At 41.0% G+C, this 17,785-nt stretch overlaps 1 protein-coding gene across 1 annotated transcript in view; it reads right to left on the bottom strand.

The window, feature by feature from the left end:
• Positions 1 to 17,762, bottom strand: part of zcchc24 (zinc finger, CCHC domain containing 24) — a 44,069-nt gene extending 26,307 nt beyond the window's left edge. Inside the window, exons 1-2 of the mRNA XM_074675319.1 lie at positions 17,244 to 17,762; positions 13,582 to 13,782 (exon numbers count right to left, since the gene is read on the bottom strand). Of these exons, the coding sequence (XP_074531420.1) occupies positions 13,582 to 13,782; positions 17,244 to 17,483 (441 nt within the window). The 5' untranslated portion in view covers positions 17,484 to 17,762. The remainder of the gene's footprint in view (positions 1 to 13,581; positions 13,783 to 17,243) is intronic.
• Positions 17,763 to 17,785: the final 23 nt, after the last annotated feature.

The raw sequence follows: 17,785 nt of genomic DNA on the forward strand, positions 1-17,785 counted from the left end.
CAGAAAACTTTACTCACTCTTCATGCTTCATTCATAGAAAACATGAACGCAGGCCAAGTGGGCCTTGGAATCTGTCCTGGTTGAACCCAGAACCTCAGATCTATCAACTCACCAGCTTTTCACAGGCGTAGGATAAGTTTACCATAGCCCTACGCTTACCATATTTACAGGGCGTTAAGGGCTAAAGCTAAGTGAGACCGTGGGTGTGAATTCTCCCCCCTTTGCCCTCCCTAGCCCTGGACTTTTCCACTAAGCCTGAAAAGTTGTGCAGCTGCACAGCCGCGTTGGGTTACCCGGCTTGTGAATGACAAGAGCAGGTTGGGTGTCAGACTGGGGCATACAGAGGTGCACAAAACATCTTGTCATCTGCCACAGGAAGATCATTCTACTGCTATCTATGTTTGATGCCCGTGTGTGTATTTGGGTGGATGTATTTGTGAGTGTCTCTGTATATTTCTGTAAGTCTCCCTGCCGGATATACCGTACACGTGTGTTGCTAATCTCAGTGTTGATGCTATATCCGACCTATGGCCCTATATGGCTACTAAATTCTCTTGCTATAAAGGCTCTTTCTTTGTATAACTCCTCAAAATAATATATGTTGACAGGTAGAGGCCACATCTGTTTTTAAACACGGTCGTCTGTCTGCTGTGACACCATAAAAGAAAGAAGCCGTCTCATGCTGCATGTCTCCAGCATCCCTGATAAGCCTTATCTGTTTACAGCCCCCAGCCCCTCTTCCTCACTCTTTGCTAACCTGATTGAGTGAGTGTTAGAGCAGAGACAGACGCAAGGCCTTCAGAGCCTTTCGTTGCGACTGGAAGGAAGATCAGGGGGTCAGCCTGTGAAAACATTCCCATGGCGCACCTCCCCCTCACCCTCATCCCTGCCAGAAACTTCCCGACATACTACAGGGCAGTGTGTACAGTCAGAGGAGGGACAGAAAAAAAATATCTGAAGTGAAATGCAGGTTATTTTTTTTCAGTAAGTAAAGGGTCAGACACCAAAATCTATTTTCAAGTCAACATTTACCAAAGCAACCACACAAGTTTTGTGAAAAGACCTAAAATTAAGCTGGAGTTAGAGGGAACAAATTGCAGCCGTAAAAAAGTAAGTAAACAAAAAGGCAAAGTATGTTATTTCCTCAACAAACACAGTCTTTATAGCTCATGGACTGAGATGGCAAAGATGCCAAGTACGAAAAATGTCAACATTGTGGTCTGATTATTGCGTAATGTGTTGTGATTTCATAATTCAGGAAACAACACTTGATTTATATCCTTTATCATTCAGATCGGTTTGAGAGCACCTGCATTCAGGGCTTTATTTAATCTGTATTTCTGTGGCTGAGTGCATGTAGAAAGAAACAAGTGTTTGTTTGTGTGATACATGTGTGTCCCCATAAGGCTATTTATTTTTATCTTATTCTCTCATAATGACTTTTCTCAGAAGTTCTCTTTAAATAAAAGATAAAGAACATTTCATGCCTTTTTAAAACAAATTTTTGAAATATCTTCAGACCAACAATTTTTCAGTGTTTAGATAAAAGAAACCCTCCAAGCATGTTGACTTTTTTCTGTTATTTAATAGAGAAAAGAATAAGTCCTTTGTGGGCCATTCTCCTCCTTTCGCAACTTTCCTCAAATATTTTTTTGTGATTTCATGTTTTCATACCACTGGGAATAAATCCAGCACAACACTCCTGCAATAAAATGTCCATTGGCCTTTACAAATTGTGTCTTAATCTATGCCTTACACAGCACTGATCCTTGACAGAGCTGGGGATTCTGGGTAGCCTGCCAGATCAGGACTTTAAGTTAGTTCAAAACAAAAGGAGAGAAAAACTGCTACAATATCAAAACCACTGAGGAGGCCCCTATAGTCTATATGTTGACATATAGACAAGCAGACTGTATAGGACCGCCTGTGTGGTTTGTTGTTGTAATTCTTTTTTCCTCTTAAGATCCAAGGCTCTGTCCAAACATACTTGAGTCTGACGCACCACCGTGATGCAGCGAGGGCCCTGCTGGGGGAACAATACTGGGCCTGCCTTCCTGACCTCTCTGTCCGACAGATCCTACGGGCATACAATGACTGCCTTAATTACCAGCCTCCATTCCCACCACTTGGGCTTTCCCCAATGGTGCCCATTCACAACCGCAATCTCTCCCTAAGGTGCCCATTCAAGCCCAACACAAAGCCAGCAGTGTCGGTCCCTGATCTCTTGACATCGAACCCAGAGCTGTGTGCCAGCACTCGCAGCTTCACAGTGTCTCTGTCTGTCCGTCAGTCCGTCCGTCTTCTTTGTCAGTCTGTCTCACGGAAGAATCTCTGTCGTTCACATGAGACAAGAATTGGTACTGCTTTGAGGAGCAAATAGTACAGTAACTTGTTCAACACCAGGGGGATACAATTTGAACTTCCCCTCAGGGATTAATAATGTGTATCTTCTTCTAGTTCAACCACAAACCAATCAACCAATGAGCATTAATCTAACTGGTGTTTTGGTGTGACTATTTTTGATATTTTTATTCATTAAAACTAAAGAAGGGGTAGATGTATGGGCTAGAGTCCAAGAAAAATTTCCACAGGGGAACAATAAAGAACGTTGTATTGCATCCAAGCTAATTCACCTTGTATCATATTGTATCATTTGTATTGGGGTGAGTATTGGCAAGAACCTCACGATAGGTGTCACAATACTTGGGTTACAATACAATAATATCACAATATCACAATATTATGATATATTATGATATTCTACGCAGTTAACTATTTGATCAAAAACAGCTTTTTTAATAGTGTTTGAAATAATGAAAGTCAGATGGAGTGTTACACACTTAACTTCAAAACATAAAGTTCATCAATTTGTCACTTACTCTACTGCGACATTAAACTAATGTTGCAAAAAAGAAATTGGGTGAAAGATGTGGTCAGTTGGTGAAACTGATAAATGCCACTTGGTGTAACCAATGTTACTCCTAAAAATCTGATATTGTGCAAAACATGACTCAGATTATTATTTTATCGGTCAACTACAGTGTAAAAATTAAACTTAAAATGATTTTAAACTAACTGACCAGAGCATGAAGAGAAAGCATTGCTGTTTACGGCGTCAAAACCCAAATCATCAAGTTTAGGAATAAAATATTTTGAATATACTTTGAGGTTATATTTATTATACAGTTTATGGGCAACATACAGCACAGTAGCTCTTCGGCGCCATCTATTACAGTGGAGGTGCGTAAGACAACTTGCCTAAGGTATGAATTTTTATTTTAACAAAAATATTGATATTTAGAGTTGAAATATTAATATTTTATCACAGGTTAAGGTATATTTATTGCTGTATTCATATTTTTTCACACCTCTATATTGTACCATATCATATCGCAATAATTCACATCATTTAATATTGTGTCATGTTGTAATGTGTACACTGTACTATCTGATATTTCAGTACTGAGCCATATTGGCCTGTAATACATTGCATCATGTCTTATCACAATGCACCATATTTGTACCGTATCCTACCAACCGTACTGTTTCATTTCATATCATATCATATCCTATCCTATCATATCATATCATATCATATCATATCATATCATATCATATCATATCATATCATATCATATCATATCATATCATATCCAATAATGTTACAGTGTATTGTGTTGTATTGTATCCTGTAGTATCAAATCATATCAGAACTTCATGGTGGTTTGATGATCTAAAGTCGTTTCTCTGAGTAAGTCCCAGTAACCGCTGCCTTTCTTCCCTTGTTAATGAGAGGGAAGAAAGGTGAGCTTTCACTAACTGTAAGAAAATAAATGTAGAAAATGACTTTAACTTTTTATTATACTATTTAAGTTCAATCTATTTAATATGAGTGAAATTAAAGGGGCCTGACACAGTTTTTCAGTCAGAAGGTAAAACCATCATCTCTGAGTTGTTTTTTGTTAAACCTAACCAACCATCAAAACTCAAAAATATATACCGTGTGGTGTATAAGATTAAATGCAGAAAAGTTAGAGTCTCTAAAACCATTGCTGTTCTGTCTTGGACAATAAAAGGCAAGTTAGTGACAACCAGAGCAGTTACCAGTTAAATGTACAAAGGACTGGTCACATATGTTTCATACTGTATATGTAAATTTGCTTATATAAATCCTGCCATGGTACATTTAATTATCCATAATGGCTTATTGTATGAAGGTTACATGACACAACACTAGCATTTAGTACAAGATACAACACTCCCTGCTGTGTGTGACCCCTGACCCCGTGATCCCTCCCTCCTCCCTCAGTGAAAGGAGAACCATCCTGTTCTAGTTCCTGGGGCCTCAGTGTGTGCCTGTTGACCCCCATAACACTGAAGCTGAGTTAAGAAAACAAGACAGTGCTGTAACTGTAACTGAGACACAAACTATCATTATTATTTATGGTAGTCCTGATGATCTGTTATCCTTGCACTGTAAATGTTTGGCTGTAGAAATCAGAAAGAAATCTTCAGGTGCCAAAAAGTTACAAAAGGGAAAAGCAAAAGGAGAAAGGATTCCAAAATGAGCCCTGACCTGGTTCTCTCATCCTGCTGAGACAAGCTTACATAAAGCAATGTGACGAGCAACTGCCCAAAACACATTATTGTTTATTTGCTTTGATTAACTCCAGCCTTCATCACAGTGCTGGCTCAGCTGTGTGACAGGAAAAAGATTTACATAAGAAATTCTCCACGTTAAACGAAAAGAATCTTTAGAGAAAATGGGACAATACATTCTTAGTTTGGTGCTGATGGGAGCTGAAAACTCCTTTCGAGAGGAGGCGACTGATAGATTTAGTGTCAGCTTAGCCTCAATACAATAAATCATTTTTTTAAACTGACACTAAGTTGGAGGATTGTATGATATGTCTTCACACAGTTTGTTTAGACATCTCATCATATTACAGCGTTAAACAGCTGTAAGTTTACCTGACTAGATCTTACAACACTTCCCTGCCTCCCAGAGTTGGGGTTAGAGGTGTCATGGTTACCAAAACAGGAAGTGGTGTGATTGTTGTCTCAGCAAAATTCTGAGAGGAAGACAGGGATTTCTATACAGAACACAAACCAGCTGGCAGGAAACCGTGCTTTTATCATTCTTTTAACTTTGATTTCCTTTCAGAGGAAGTGCCCTGAGTCCCCTCTCCCCGCTCCTCGCTGCCTCTCTGCTCGTCTGCCCTCCGAACCGTACCTCCACTGTGTCTGACACAGGACCACGCATACCCAACTCTTCAAATCACTACAGCCATGTCAGATTCAGGGGGTGAAATATGAAGTGTTCTCTCTGGACAAATGTTGAAGTGTGGCTGCAGTGTTGAAAGATTGTTTATTGACAGGGTTAACAAACTGCAGGATGCACAAAGACGGAGAGATTGTAACAAAGACAAGAAGAGAGAAAACAGCTGGCTGAGGCGGAGGAGAATGTAAATACATGATTTCCCTGCAGATATCTTGCAGTGAAAGTCAGGAGGTGGTTGGATAGAGATTGGAAAAGCTAAAGGACAGATGTAGGATCTATGTTCCTTCTCCTCCCAGGAACATTAGCCTCCAGGGGCAGCTAATGTCTGTAGACATGTTGGTCCATTTAATCTGTTGAACTATTGAATAATAAGCACTGAACAATTGAGGAGACGGTTTCCTGAGGCTTGAAGCTGTGCATAAAAATATAGGACTGGGCTCAAGATTATTCAGGAATGTTCTGTTTGGATGGAAACTTTGGATTTTATAGAAGCGGGTAAAAAAAGGAAAGGGACACAGCGTTGGTGAAATCTCAGGAACTGCTCCAGTTACCCACAAGCAAGGCATTTACACTGTTTCTGATTAAGTGCCATAGCTGAGACCCTAACTGCAGAAAACCCAGAGAGTACTCGAGCTTCCAGATGTGAATGTGGTCGACTACCCCAAATTTTCAAATACTCACCTGGGAGAAACACCCATACTCAAAAATTCTTGTTAACTGGTAAAATACACGTAGAATAAACAGTCTGTCGGTTACAGTTACACATACTTCTGCCCTAAAGAGGACCGTTCTAAAGATTTTGACTAAAGAAACTGGAGTTTATTTTATCTCTAAGCCAGTAAATCTAGCTTGGAATAAATTAAGAGAAAAGGTCAAGGAGTTTGAAAAGGCTGAAATCATCAGAGAGATGTACACAGTGCTTACAGAAAGCCTTGTTCTGACATAGATTCCTCCCAGTGTGTATTTGACACATTATCCCCTGTGTCTGGCCCAGTGATTCTCCCAAATAACAAATCGAACATTAAACAAAGTGGTTTCACAATTACCCTAGTACCAACCAATTTGTTAAAAGCATTACTGCTCCGTCAAACGAAACATCAAAACAACCACCGTGTTTGTCATGACAGACAGAAGTGGGCAGCAGTAATGACAAATCATCAGGTCTATCACCAGGACCCAAGGAAAAACACACATTTGGGTGAGTCACACATTACTCTAAAGTGTGATGTGCTTCAGGTGTGAAGAGCCCCCCCACTTTCACAGCTCGCCTCAGGTCTCTGCGTTGACACTGTTATGGGAGATTATGGCAACCATTTGTCACAAAGCGCAGACTGCTGCTGAAATTACCACCACATGAGGTGTGAGGTCCATCACAGTAATTGGCATATGGTCACGGATAGAGATCTGCTATGTGCCAGAGGAGATACAGGCATGACTAAATGGAGGGCTCCACTGACTGACAGGGACTTTGGAGTGAAGACATGTCATCACTTCAACTTCTGAAAGTAAAACAGAAGAAGATTCAGTGTCAGCATATGTCGCACATGGGACACATTTGGCCCATGTCAACACACTGTAAGGATTGTGTCAAGTCTGATATCACTACAGACGAGTAGCGGAGGATTAAAAACCATATAAAACTTATGCTATATATACACAGGCTCAACAGACAGTGTAACTTGAAGAACAGAAGGCTCTTTATACTGCTGCCATAAAGACAGCTCTGTGCATGGATCAATGAGCGCCATGTGTTTCTGATGCTTCTTCTCTATCTGCACTTTCATCTCTTCATACAGAGGGAAAGATCCGGAACATTCATGTTTAAGTGCTTAATGTGTTTTTAATTTGGTGCGCCTTGCAGCCGGCCAAAAGGACACTTTTTCATCTGAATTTATCCACTCGTTTTATAAAACATATATAAACAACATGCTGCATATGGCTCATAAATGAGGTTTCATTGCCACAGTGGTTCTTTGAGCTTGAGTTTAGTTTTTCTATTACCAATACCACTGAATTACTGTCCATTACCCAGAAGGCGACAGGAGGCAGCCGGGTAGCTTAGCTAAGCACAAACACTGAAAACAAAGTGATACAGCGAGGCTGTTTCTTGTTACATTAAGCTCACTTATTCACACTTTGTATCTCATTCGTCTAGGGTCTTAACTTAATTTTCTGCTCTATGGCCTTACAGCTGAAAGGCTCTAAAAACTCATTGATAATACACTGTGCCTAATAGTTTCAAAAAGCTCCTAGTTTCTTCTTAAACACTCCTCAGCCAGAGTTTAATAACACTTAAATTAGAAAAATCTTTATTGGTGAGCTGCTTTTTAACTGTTCAGAAGTAAGCAAGACCAATTTCTCTTTCCACCAATCAGTATTCAGTTACACTTTAACCATTCATGAGTTTACTTCCGGTTGACTAAAATGGAGGAGTCACACTTTTCCACATTCCCACTTAGAGGCCATTTACATGACAAGTGGAAACGCAAAAGTTTTGTTGGTTTCTGCCTCACGCTTACACAGAAATGGCGTTAAGTGGAAACGCTGACGTCATGCTACCCTTCACACGAGTGCATACAACAGGACAACAGTGTCGTTCATCGTCGCAGACTACCATGTTGTGCTTGTGCTGCTGAATCTGCAGATTGTCTTTCAACAAAATATGCATCTGTTTCTCCACTTCTACGTGTAGTATTCACCAATACACCAGATGATCAGCCCAACCCTACTTAGGTGGAGATCTCTCAAAAGCGGCTTCTGGACAAGACAATTATTGTGCCACCTACAGGCCTGGCATGCTTACCACAGCGTTTTCAGTCCATCAGCATTTGCGTGTAAACACAGATATTTTTCACACAGTTTCCACTGCGTTTTAGTGTTTTCGAAAGAAACGTTGTTGTGACTTCTACTTTTTTTGTATGGTTCTTTTGAAGACCATAAACTGCCGCTAACAACCAATCTTAATCAATAACATCCTTTCACGCTGAAAACATGTCTGGTAAGTCAAAGAAAGAGGAACTAAAGAAGGAGGACTTGGCAACTAGTGCCATCATGGCTATGCTAACAACAATGCTAGCAGCCCACAAGTTTTCCCTCCTGTCAGAATTTAACACTGCTTTTTCTAAAAATAAATAAAAAAAAAATAGCTGGATAACATTCTGACCACACTCCTGGACAACCAGGATGTACTGGCCATGGACACAAAGCTAACAACAGTGGCCGAAGAAAATGCTAAGCTAAAAGCCAAACTCATCAATTTGAAAAGTAGATGTCAGCAGAATAATACAAGGATTGATAGCCTCCCCAAAAACATTGAAGGTCCCCACTCAACAGTCTTCTCTTCTCAGCTTCTAGTAGAAGTTTTTGGTGAACAAATGCTAAAGTCAGCCCCAGAGCTGGATCAAGCTCACAGCTTCTTAACAGCTAAGCCAGCTGTTGGCTTGGAAGCTGGGAGCCAAAATAAAGTATACTTTTATCATCCATAATTGAGGAGCAGTTAGATCAGAAAGAAAAGATCTTTCATGGAATAGGTGAAAGGGTGAAAGCAGGGGTAAACATGGATGTTACACGTTTATTTCAAGCCTCCGGTCTTGCAAAACCAATGTGGAAGTGTTCAAGGGTGCAGTTCCTCAAGCCCCAGAAGCCACATACACGCTAGTGAAAAAGCCAAAACAAACATGTTTACAACCGTGGTCAAAATTGATCCTGATATAAATATATCCATCATTAGTTTTAAAGATGGTTAAGACGCAGGTGTGGCTAGCTTGTCAGAAAGCACATAGCTGTTAGCAAGGCGGCTAAAGACCCTCCTTAATGCCACCACTTTGCCTCTTACTGAGTTGATGTCCCTGTTTGATACAGTCTCTGGTTGTCTCTGGTCATTTGCTTCATAAAAAAGTTTTCTGCTGTCAGCAAAGTGTTTGAACTTGTCTTGAAAAATAAAATAACATGCCCAAGAAACTGTCCTCCTGGGGGCCTGAATCAGAATGGTAAATGCATTGAGACCAGGAATGGGGAACAGTAACTCAGAGAAACACATAAAACACACACACACACACCAGCATACACACCAGCAGCAGTCACAACCACCCCCACATACCCACAAACCTGCATTCCTGCAAAGACATTTTCCATGAGTTAATCTTCAGGGAGACATAGCAAGAAGCTGCCGTTCAATGCATCATTTTGATCAGAGGTGGAGCCAACTGTTGCAGGGATTAGTCTGCTGAACAGAACCAAATCATGAGTGCAAGTGGAAGACATCTTGGACGAGGGCCAGAGAGTGGCAGTGAGGGGCATTCTGCTCATAACTGGGGGAGCGACCTCATTTTCCGAATAAAAGCCAGTTTACATAACACCTCTGTCCCCATGACAGGGAGCACTAGGCAGCTGCTGCCAGGCCTGTGGCTCTCACTCAACTGCTGAGAGTTCCCTGAAAAATGATTCTCTCAGCACAGCCACAGCCTGCTGCTGCTGTGTTTACAATATATTCATGTTACAAACACAAACAGAAGCTGCATATGAACTCTGTCAACCTCAAATATTCAATTGCCTTACAAGTCTTAGATCCTCACAGCAGGTGAACAGTGGTTCAGAGTCACACTTTAACAATAGGATGAGAGTCAATCTTAGGTTCAATGTAAACAAATATAACGGGTCTGTCTCCCTTAGTAGTTTCTGATTTGCTAACCCTGTTTGTGGCATTTTGCCCCAGATCTATTGGTTCCTACTAAAGTGAATCTATAAATCAGTCTTAAATCACTTAACCCCTTTAGACCCGAGCTTTTGTCTGGTGAACAACTTTTAGTTCACCTTGCTATTTGGAATAAGTAAGACCTCATAAGTATAATAACTAAGCTTGTTAATTGTACACGAAGTTTCATTATTTGTGTTGAGTTCTCTAATAGTTGTTAGTAGTGTAATTGTACTTAAATATGTTGCATTTTTCACTAAAATTGATGTAATGTTGTGATTTCACCAAAAGATGATGTGGGCAGTGTCTCTAAATGTGGCTAATAGGTCAATTTTTTTTAGTATCAAGGGTCTGAGAGGCAGAAATGTAATGTAAAGAGGTTAAAAGTAGGAATTTTCAATACTTTTTTTTTCAGACCAATACCAGTGCAAGTACGCCCTCGAGTACCCAATGATACCGAGTACCGACACTACCAGTACTTTTAGAAATAATTTGAATTATTTTGAATGATTCAAAATAAAGACAGCACAGTTTCTCTGTCTTTATATCCAAAGTATAACACAAAAATTTCAGACTTTATGATTTTTTTTTAAATAAATGAACAAAAGTGTAAAATAAAAGTAACAACTGTCAAATTTTAAGTATTTTTTTATAAACTAAAGTGTAAAATAAAACTGTTACCTCCCCCATTCATATTGTCTAAACAGGACCTGATCATAGACTGTATAAAACATAGACGTAGTCTCCCCAACGTCACCTGTCTGTTTCTGAAACGTAAAATGAAGCACATCGACTATCGCAGCCATATTGGTACTGGCAAGGGCTTCACGTACTGCAATAGGGCGCCTGTCGGTCACGTGACCCCGAGCTGTGCCTCTGATTGGGACCGCAAAAAAAAATCTCTGGACCACACAGGAGACCTTTTTTTGAACCAGGCTGTAAATAGGTTAATTTCTGCTTTGAAAACTGCTTCTGGCTTGGTGTGTATGTGACTTCTGGAGTCAGCCTCAAGCAGACACTCGAGAAACAGCAGATTTTAGCACTTTCACATTGTCTCATATTCTTAGATTCTTAGGTTGTTGCTTGGACCTGATTTGCCGTGGTGTTAAACCGCAGCAAGTAGCGACAATTACTGGCGAGGAGGACTTGCCGGATGTAAGATTTTGTTTGTCTTGAGTATCGGCTGCTGGTATTGGCCGATACGTGATATCAGTACTCCCCCTTCCACTTGAAAGCATAAAAGTTTTCCCAATCCAAACTAAATAATAAAAGTCATAACACACTTGACACACTAAAACATATTGAGGTGTAATAAAGATGAAGATTGAAACTGTATTCAGCATGTAACTCCCCATGCTGCATCAGGATGACACATTTTTAAAGACTCTGTGAAGCAAGAGCCTCTGTTGTCTTTGGCAAAGCACCTCTGAACAGGACAAACAGTCGGCAGAGACACATTCATCCTCCAGTGCATTCCAGAGCAGGCAGACACCATGGGCACACAATGCATCAGTACACCTTGAAATGAAGTGACGGTCACAGAAAAGTCTTGGCTAATAAGCTCATCGAACACTCTTATGTCACATCTGTTATTTTGGTCTCCCACTGGTTAGGTTTAGGCAGAACTATCTTTGGCCTGGCAGCCAGAGACAGGTGACCGAGCAAGTGATGTAGCTCAAATGGAAGGTAAATTTATGGAGAAAAGAAGCCCAGGAGAGACCTAAATAACTGCGCTGGTGTTGGACTGTGTAGGTGTGGAGGCTGTTTGGAGACACTGCTGCTTTTTGAGTTACTGTTGGCAGTTTAACGAACAGCTGAAATATAAACCAGAAGACAGCTGAGTGTGCGATTGAGGTCCACTCCTCAAAGCGTACAACTCAGATTGATTTCACAGTGTCTACTGTTGACGGGATTTGGTTTAATAAACTTTTTAAGCCAAACTGAAGATAATCAATTTAAATGCACCGTGAACTTTACTTTCAGCTTTGGAAGATAAATAAACCGTATAATGTATGACTTAATGTTAATCTGCTTCAATGGGGGAGTATCAGTATCATTTGATCAATGGTCAAATCAACAACTAAAGCTGTACTCAAGCAAAATGGAGACAAAAGTTGCATTGCATGATATTCTAAAGCCCCATATTCCCTTCAGAGCTGTCAATAGATGATCTAATTCCCACAAGTCGCAGTCTGGAGCTGTCCAGGAGATATTTCATCAGTACACAGGTCTTTTACAGACCTCCAGGGACCAGTCATCATATGTCATAAAGCGAGTCAAAGCATTTTAATCTCACATCTGCTCCTCATTACCATTCCATGCAAGAGAAACTCAGGGCTGGGGTTAGGCTGTTGCACCTCACCCAGGGGAAGGGAGAGAATAAAAAAATAAAACAAAGGGAGAGGCGAAACAGTGAGACAGAGCGGAAAGACAATATGAGGCATCACTAGTCCAAGAAATAAAAAAACAGCTCCAAAATATTTCATATATCTAAGGGAGGGTGCTATTGTGTTTTTCTCATGAAATCAGATCACTTCCAGGCCGCAGTCCTAGCAGTGGAGTTTGTTTTACAAGGCGCTACATAACACCACAATGACAGATTCACCACAGCAATTTCATACTCCATTCCTTTCCGAAGAACTACTGAAACTCCTCAAACTTCACTTTTATTTTACTTGCTATGAGTTATCCCTCATTAAAATCTAGTTATCACGCACCTGCACCAACCTTTAGCAACACACCAGGCAATAAACCTGGTTTGTTTAAAAAGATGCTACTGCCAACACTTAGTATGCAAATTGACAGGAATCATTTAAAAACCATAACTCTCCTCTTCCTTACCCTGATGAGTTCATATTTTAGGAGATGACAACAGCTGGGACCACATTATTCGCACGTTAGCGCTCCTAACCTCCATGCTCGCCCTCAAGATGGATTTTGCATGGTGCCTCACAAAGAACCTGTATCCGAGCAGACTAAGTCATTGGGAAAAGCGAAAGCAGAGGAATGCAACTGTGACTTTCCTCATTATTGAGATCCCTTCAGCTGTGTGTCAAAAAGGCAGGCTGTTTATACAGACACAGGCTTTGCTTTGGATTTTTCGGATCGTGCTAAAATGCTAACAAAGCTCGCCTGATGATCTGATGCAGTCTCACCTTTGACCCTCGAATTTGACCAACAAAGTTTATTAATAGTGTCTTTTATGCATGGTTTCTTGCAATGTAATGATGTGGTAGTTAAGATGCACAAAAGCACATGTACACAAACACACACACACACACACACACACACACACACACACACACACACACACACACACACTCACACACATGACTGCTGAAGACAGAGGCCAGCCTGTTTAACAAGTAGGTCAGACCAGAGCCAACGAGAGGGAGAGGGACAGAATGCACCAGCATTGGCCGGAGCAGGCGTGGCTTTTGGTGCCATCATTGGCTTTAATTTACCAAACAAAAGACACTTTTAAAAGTCTAAAGTGACAGTTATTTCAGTGCAAAAACGAAAAACATAAGCCAAACAATTGCATAATAAGGTATGTAAACTCTTAATGGCATGTTGAGTTATGTAACGGGTGTTGAATGTGACTCACCTGAGGGCAGTCTTTGATGTAATGGCCCTTGTTGAAGCACAGGTGGCACAGGTAGTTCGGTGGGGGCCTTTTGTTGGGTTTTCTGGGCTCTGAAGAAAGAGAGAGGTCCGAGAAGTGGTCGGTCAGGGAGTTGAGTCCATCCACAATGTTGTTCAGGGAGCCATAGGGAGACACATTCTTATACACGTTGTTGTTTAAGGCCTAAGAAACAAGAAAATGTCAGAAAAAGTTTTTAACTCATGCTCACTTCAAAACATCAACAGCATCTTTAACGTCTCAACTTTTCATGTATCAACAATCAACAAGTAGGACTTGATAAAGACCGTGATGCACTACATAAAAAATTATAAGACATTACTACATAAAATGCTGCATTCCTAATTTGGAGTGTGAAAACCCTGAGATAAATCACCAATTTCCGCTCTGTGCTCTCTGTCCTATTTTCTGTTGTGCAAAAAAAATGAAGGACAAAAAAACATCCAAGATCATTTCTCTCATTAAATTCAGAACATCTGGCCAGAGGCCCAGCTGTGCTCATGAGCTGGAAAAGTACTGAGCATGTCCACAGAGAAAAAGACAGGACTTTACAGAGGATGACTCATTGTAAACAAGATGGGAGGCATGTTCCCCGTCGCCAGCCTGTGGAACATCAGCAGTGTCACCATGCACTGTTGGCGGTAAACTAACCATGGTCAGTGTTTGCAGCGTGCTCAGAGCCACAGAGCGCGACAGTGCATGCCACAGGGCCCAGTGAATCCATGGAAGATGCCATCTGAATATTAATAACAGGGAAAGCATTGCCTGCAGTCACTTATTTCCTCTCTCATTCATGCCTTTCTCTGCTCAAAATTCAGCCCGGAAACGACAGAGAGGAACTGACCTCTGGGTGAAATTATGCTGATATCAGGACAGACTATTTTTTTTTTCAGATATTTCAGATGGCAGGTCATTAAAAAAAACTGTGATCATGATGTCATACCATCTAATGTATCCTGTTGTCATCACATTTAAGAGTTTAACTGCACATACAACAAATGTTTAAGAGCTCTCAGTAAGTATGCAGGTATGATGAAATCCACAGATAAATCCCCTCTCATTCCTGATCTCTTCTCGGGGCACATGTTTGTGTCTGGGAAATGATGTTAGCGTCAATGTTTAATGTTGCACAGCACACAAACTTAAGACTTGGCAACCCCACTGAGGCTGAAAGCCAAATCTTTATCTGCAGCCTGTGAGATTGTCTTGCTAACCAGCTCCAGCTTTAAGACCCATGTTCATTTATTGCATGTAGTCGTCATAAATCAAGCGTCTCGGCTCTGTAGTTTCTCAAGTTTTCCATCTGCAGTGTGTTTTTCGTTCTGTGTAGAGCTGTGTACTATCACGCCTGATGGCAATGAACACGTTGGTTTGATGCTACACAAAAATCTGAGTGCACACTGTCAGTTTTGTGCAAATATAAAACAGGAGACACAGCTCACTTGATGTTCCTCGCAGTTCTCTCGTTTTTTCTTGTGTCAAGCCAAAAGAAACAGATTTCACACACATCTGCTAATGGCGGAGTGAGACTGTTTGTTTTGAGTTTCTGTGAGAGTGAAGAAGCGAGCTAGTGAGTGAGGAGGAGAGTTTGTGTTTATGTGTGTGGCGATTGATGTGTATGCATTGGCTTCAACGATGAGGACAAAACTGGTTCCATTATCAATCTGTTGTGTGTCCTTGCTGAGGCTTGATAATCGCAGGAGATCAATTATCAAAGATCTAGAGTCCAGGGATGAGGTTTCACAATACAATCACACATCATTTTGTTTCAAACAGGCCTGTGGTTTCTGGTGAGACGTTTTCAGGTGATTGATGAGATGTAAGATAAACTCCATAAGAAACTGCAATGGGTTATATGAGTCACTAATGTTTCAATTTACATTCAAGAGTTTTTTCTTCTTGGCCTGGAAATGATTGGGGAGAAAAAGTAACAAACATTCCCCCAAAAAAGGCTGTCAGCATGTAAATTGTGGTAAGCATTCTTGACTTCTGCCACCATAAACAACAAATTCATGTATTTATCACAATTCAGCTTCAATTAGTCTGTTGTGTGATCCTTGAGTGCAATGACAACCACATTTTTGCATTACTCATCTCATCATCAAATCTCTGCAGTGGTTTATTTTACTTGGCTTTGCCTGCAGAGTAAGTTGCAAAATGCTCCCCCAACCCCCACCCCACCCCTTAAACCGTTTCCAGACTGCCTATGTTCTCTCAGTTTGAAACACTTCATACTCATGGGATTGTATGGCATTACACAATTGCGTGTAATGTATAATGTGCACACCCCATTATTCAGAGGACTGTTTCATGTTAAATTACTTCAAAAGGCCTCTATGGTTACCAGCATAATAATGGACACTGACTCTAGATGGGGAATATACACCATCCCTCCACTAGAGTTTCAAACACATCCCGTCATAGTAATATAGATCTAAGAAACTCAACTGCAGTGTAATCAACACACTAGGAGGCTAAGCTTGCTATACTTCCCTTACACTGCCACTTTGCCTGCAGTATGTGATTATTCTGTCTGTGTGTGCTGTCCTAGTATGTATGTGTATTTGTGGGTTAGGCTGTGGGTGTGGTGGAGGTGCTGGGGTCCTTTTTACACTGTATGGTCTGCAGGATCAGGTTTGCAGCCTGCATACATTATCTGCATGTTTGTCCCTAAAATTACACAGAGCTACAGAAATAGACAATATGTAAACACGGATTGATTTTGTTTGCACAACCAGGTCTATTTGGAGACGGCAGAGCTCAGCAGGAGGCTGCAGTGGCCTGCTGTCTCCAGACAGAGGCGTGCAGGGGATGTCTTTACCTTCCTATAGACATATCTTAATTTTTGCGCAACACTTTTTGCTTCAGTTTGAATTAAATTCACCAGTAAGCTTCAACATACTAAGACACATTTTTGATTAAATTTGGGAACTTTGGGTGTTTCTTAAACTGTTATGTGCTCCTACAATTATTGACCAGTTCTTCCTCGTTAAACACGTTTGATCTCAATGGGACATATCTGATTAAGTTCAGGCAGAATTTCAAATAAATGTGAAAGATATGAGATAAAATGTTCAACTTTTAAAACACTTATTGTGATATTTAGCTTTCTAACTTTGTCCTGAGAGTCTAACTTTCTTGATTTTATAAAGTGAGACACCTGAAACATAATACAACTGCTCCCACTGACTGAATATCTTGGTGAGTTTTGTAGTCATTTACAGCTGCTAGTGTCATGACAACACTCTTTAAAACAATGATATTCCTATGTGTTTCTTTTGAATTTTAATATTTCAGTGGTGTTTATATAAGCCTGTATCCTTCCTGTGTCATATAACCATACCAGATGGGCCTAGTGATACTGCTTGATCCATGAAGGACTGTGTTTCCATAAAATTTAGAGCAACACTCTGTAACTTTGTTTTAGTGAGACCATTAGAAGTTCTATTAGAAACAGCATGACTGTTCTGTTTATCTTACCAGAATAGCCCATGCTGTACACGTTAAACCATTTGCTGCACAGACATGCAACAGTCAACATATCAATCAGTTGTGTCTCATACTGTAGCACATTCAACCACAACCCCGCTAAGTGAAATGTTTGTCAAATACATGCCGTCTTTCACCTCATTCCGCTGCAGCTGAAAGAAGTTGTTGAGATAGTTGGAGTTCAGGGAAGAGCTCAAGTCCGCCGCTGCGGGAGTCTTGCTGAAATTGAGATCCGGGTGGGAAGAGTTGGGCTCGGGTCTGAACGCGTCAAAAGCGCTGGTCTGATGGGGGTCTTGTAAAGAGAGATAGACCCAGTTGAGAAGTTGCGCAGGCTGGTACACCGAGGCACTCGTGTCTATGGCAGACAACAAGCTCATCTTTCAATTCAAAAGGCAAAGCTGGATTTTCCACCGCTGATTCTTGGACTGCTCTCAACTCTTCTGCCGTCTTGCTTTTCCGTTCATGTACCCCGGCAGATGGCAAGTGCTCCTTTTTCTCTTGCCGTACAGGGCCCTGTCCTCCTCGCACCGGGCGCCTCGTCCCAGTTTGATGTTACTCAAAAGTCATTGCGCTAACATGTCAGTATAAAAAGTTTTTCCCTGCTCCCCATGGTCCGCTATCTGCCTTTATTGCAGAGGGGCAGCGAGAGGTTGTTTGAATATGTGATCAGGACGACGTT

This window comes from Halichoeres trimaculatus, unplaced genomic scaffold (genome assembly GCF_033239565.1).
Source record: "Halichoeres trimaculatus isolate MK-OKI-2021-1 unplaced genomic scaffold, fHalTri1.1 fHalTri1_scaffold_8, whole genome shotgun sequence".
Lineage (NCBI taxonomy): Eukaryota > Metazoa > Chordata > Actinopteri > Labriformes > Labridae > Halichoeres > Halichoeres trimaculatus.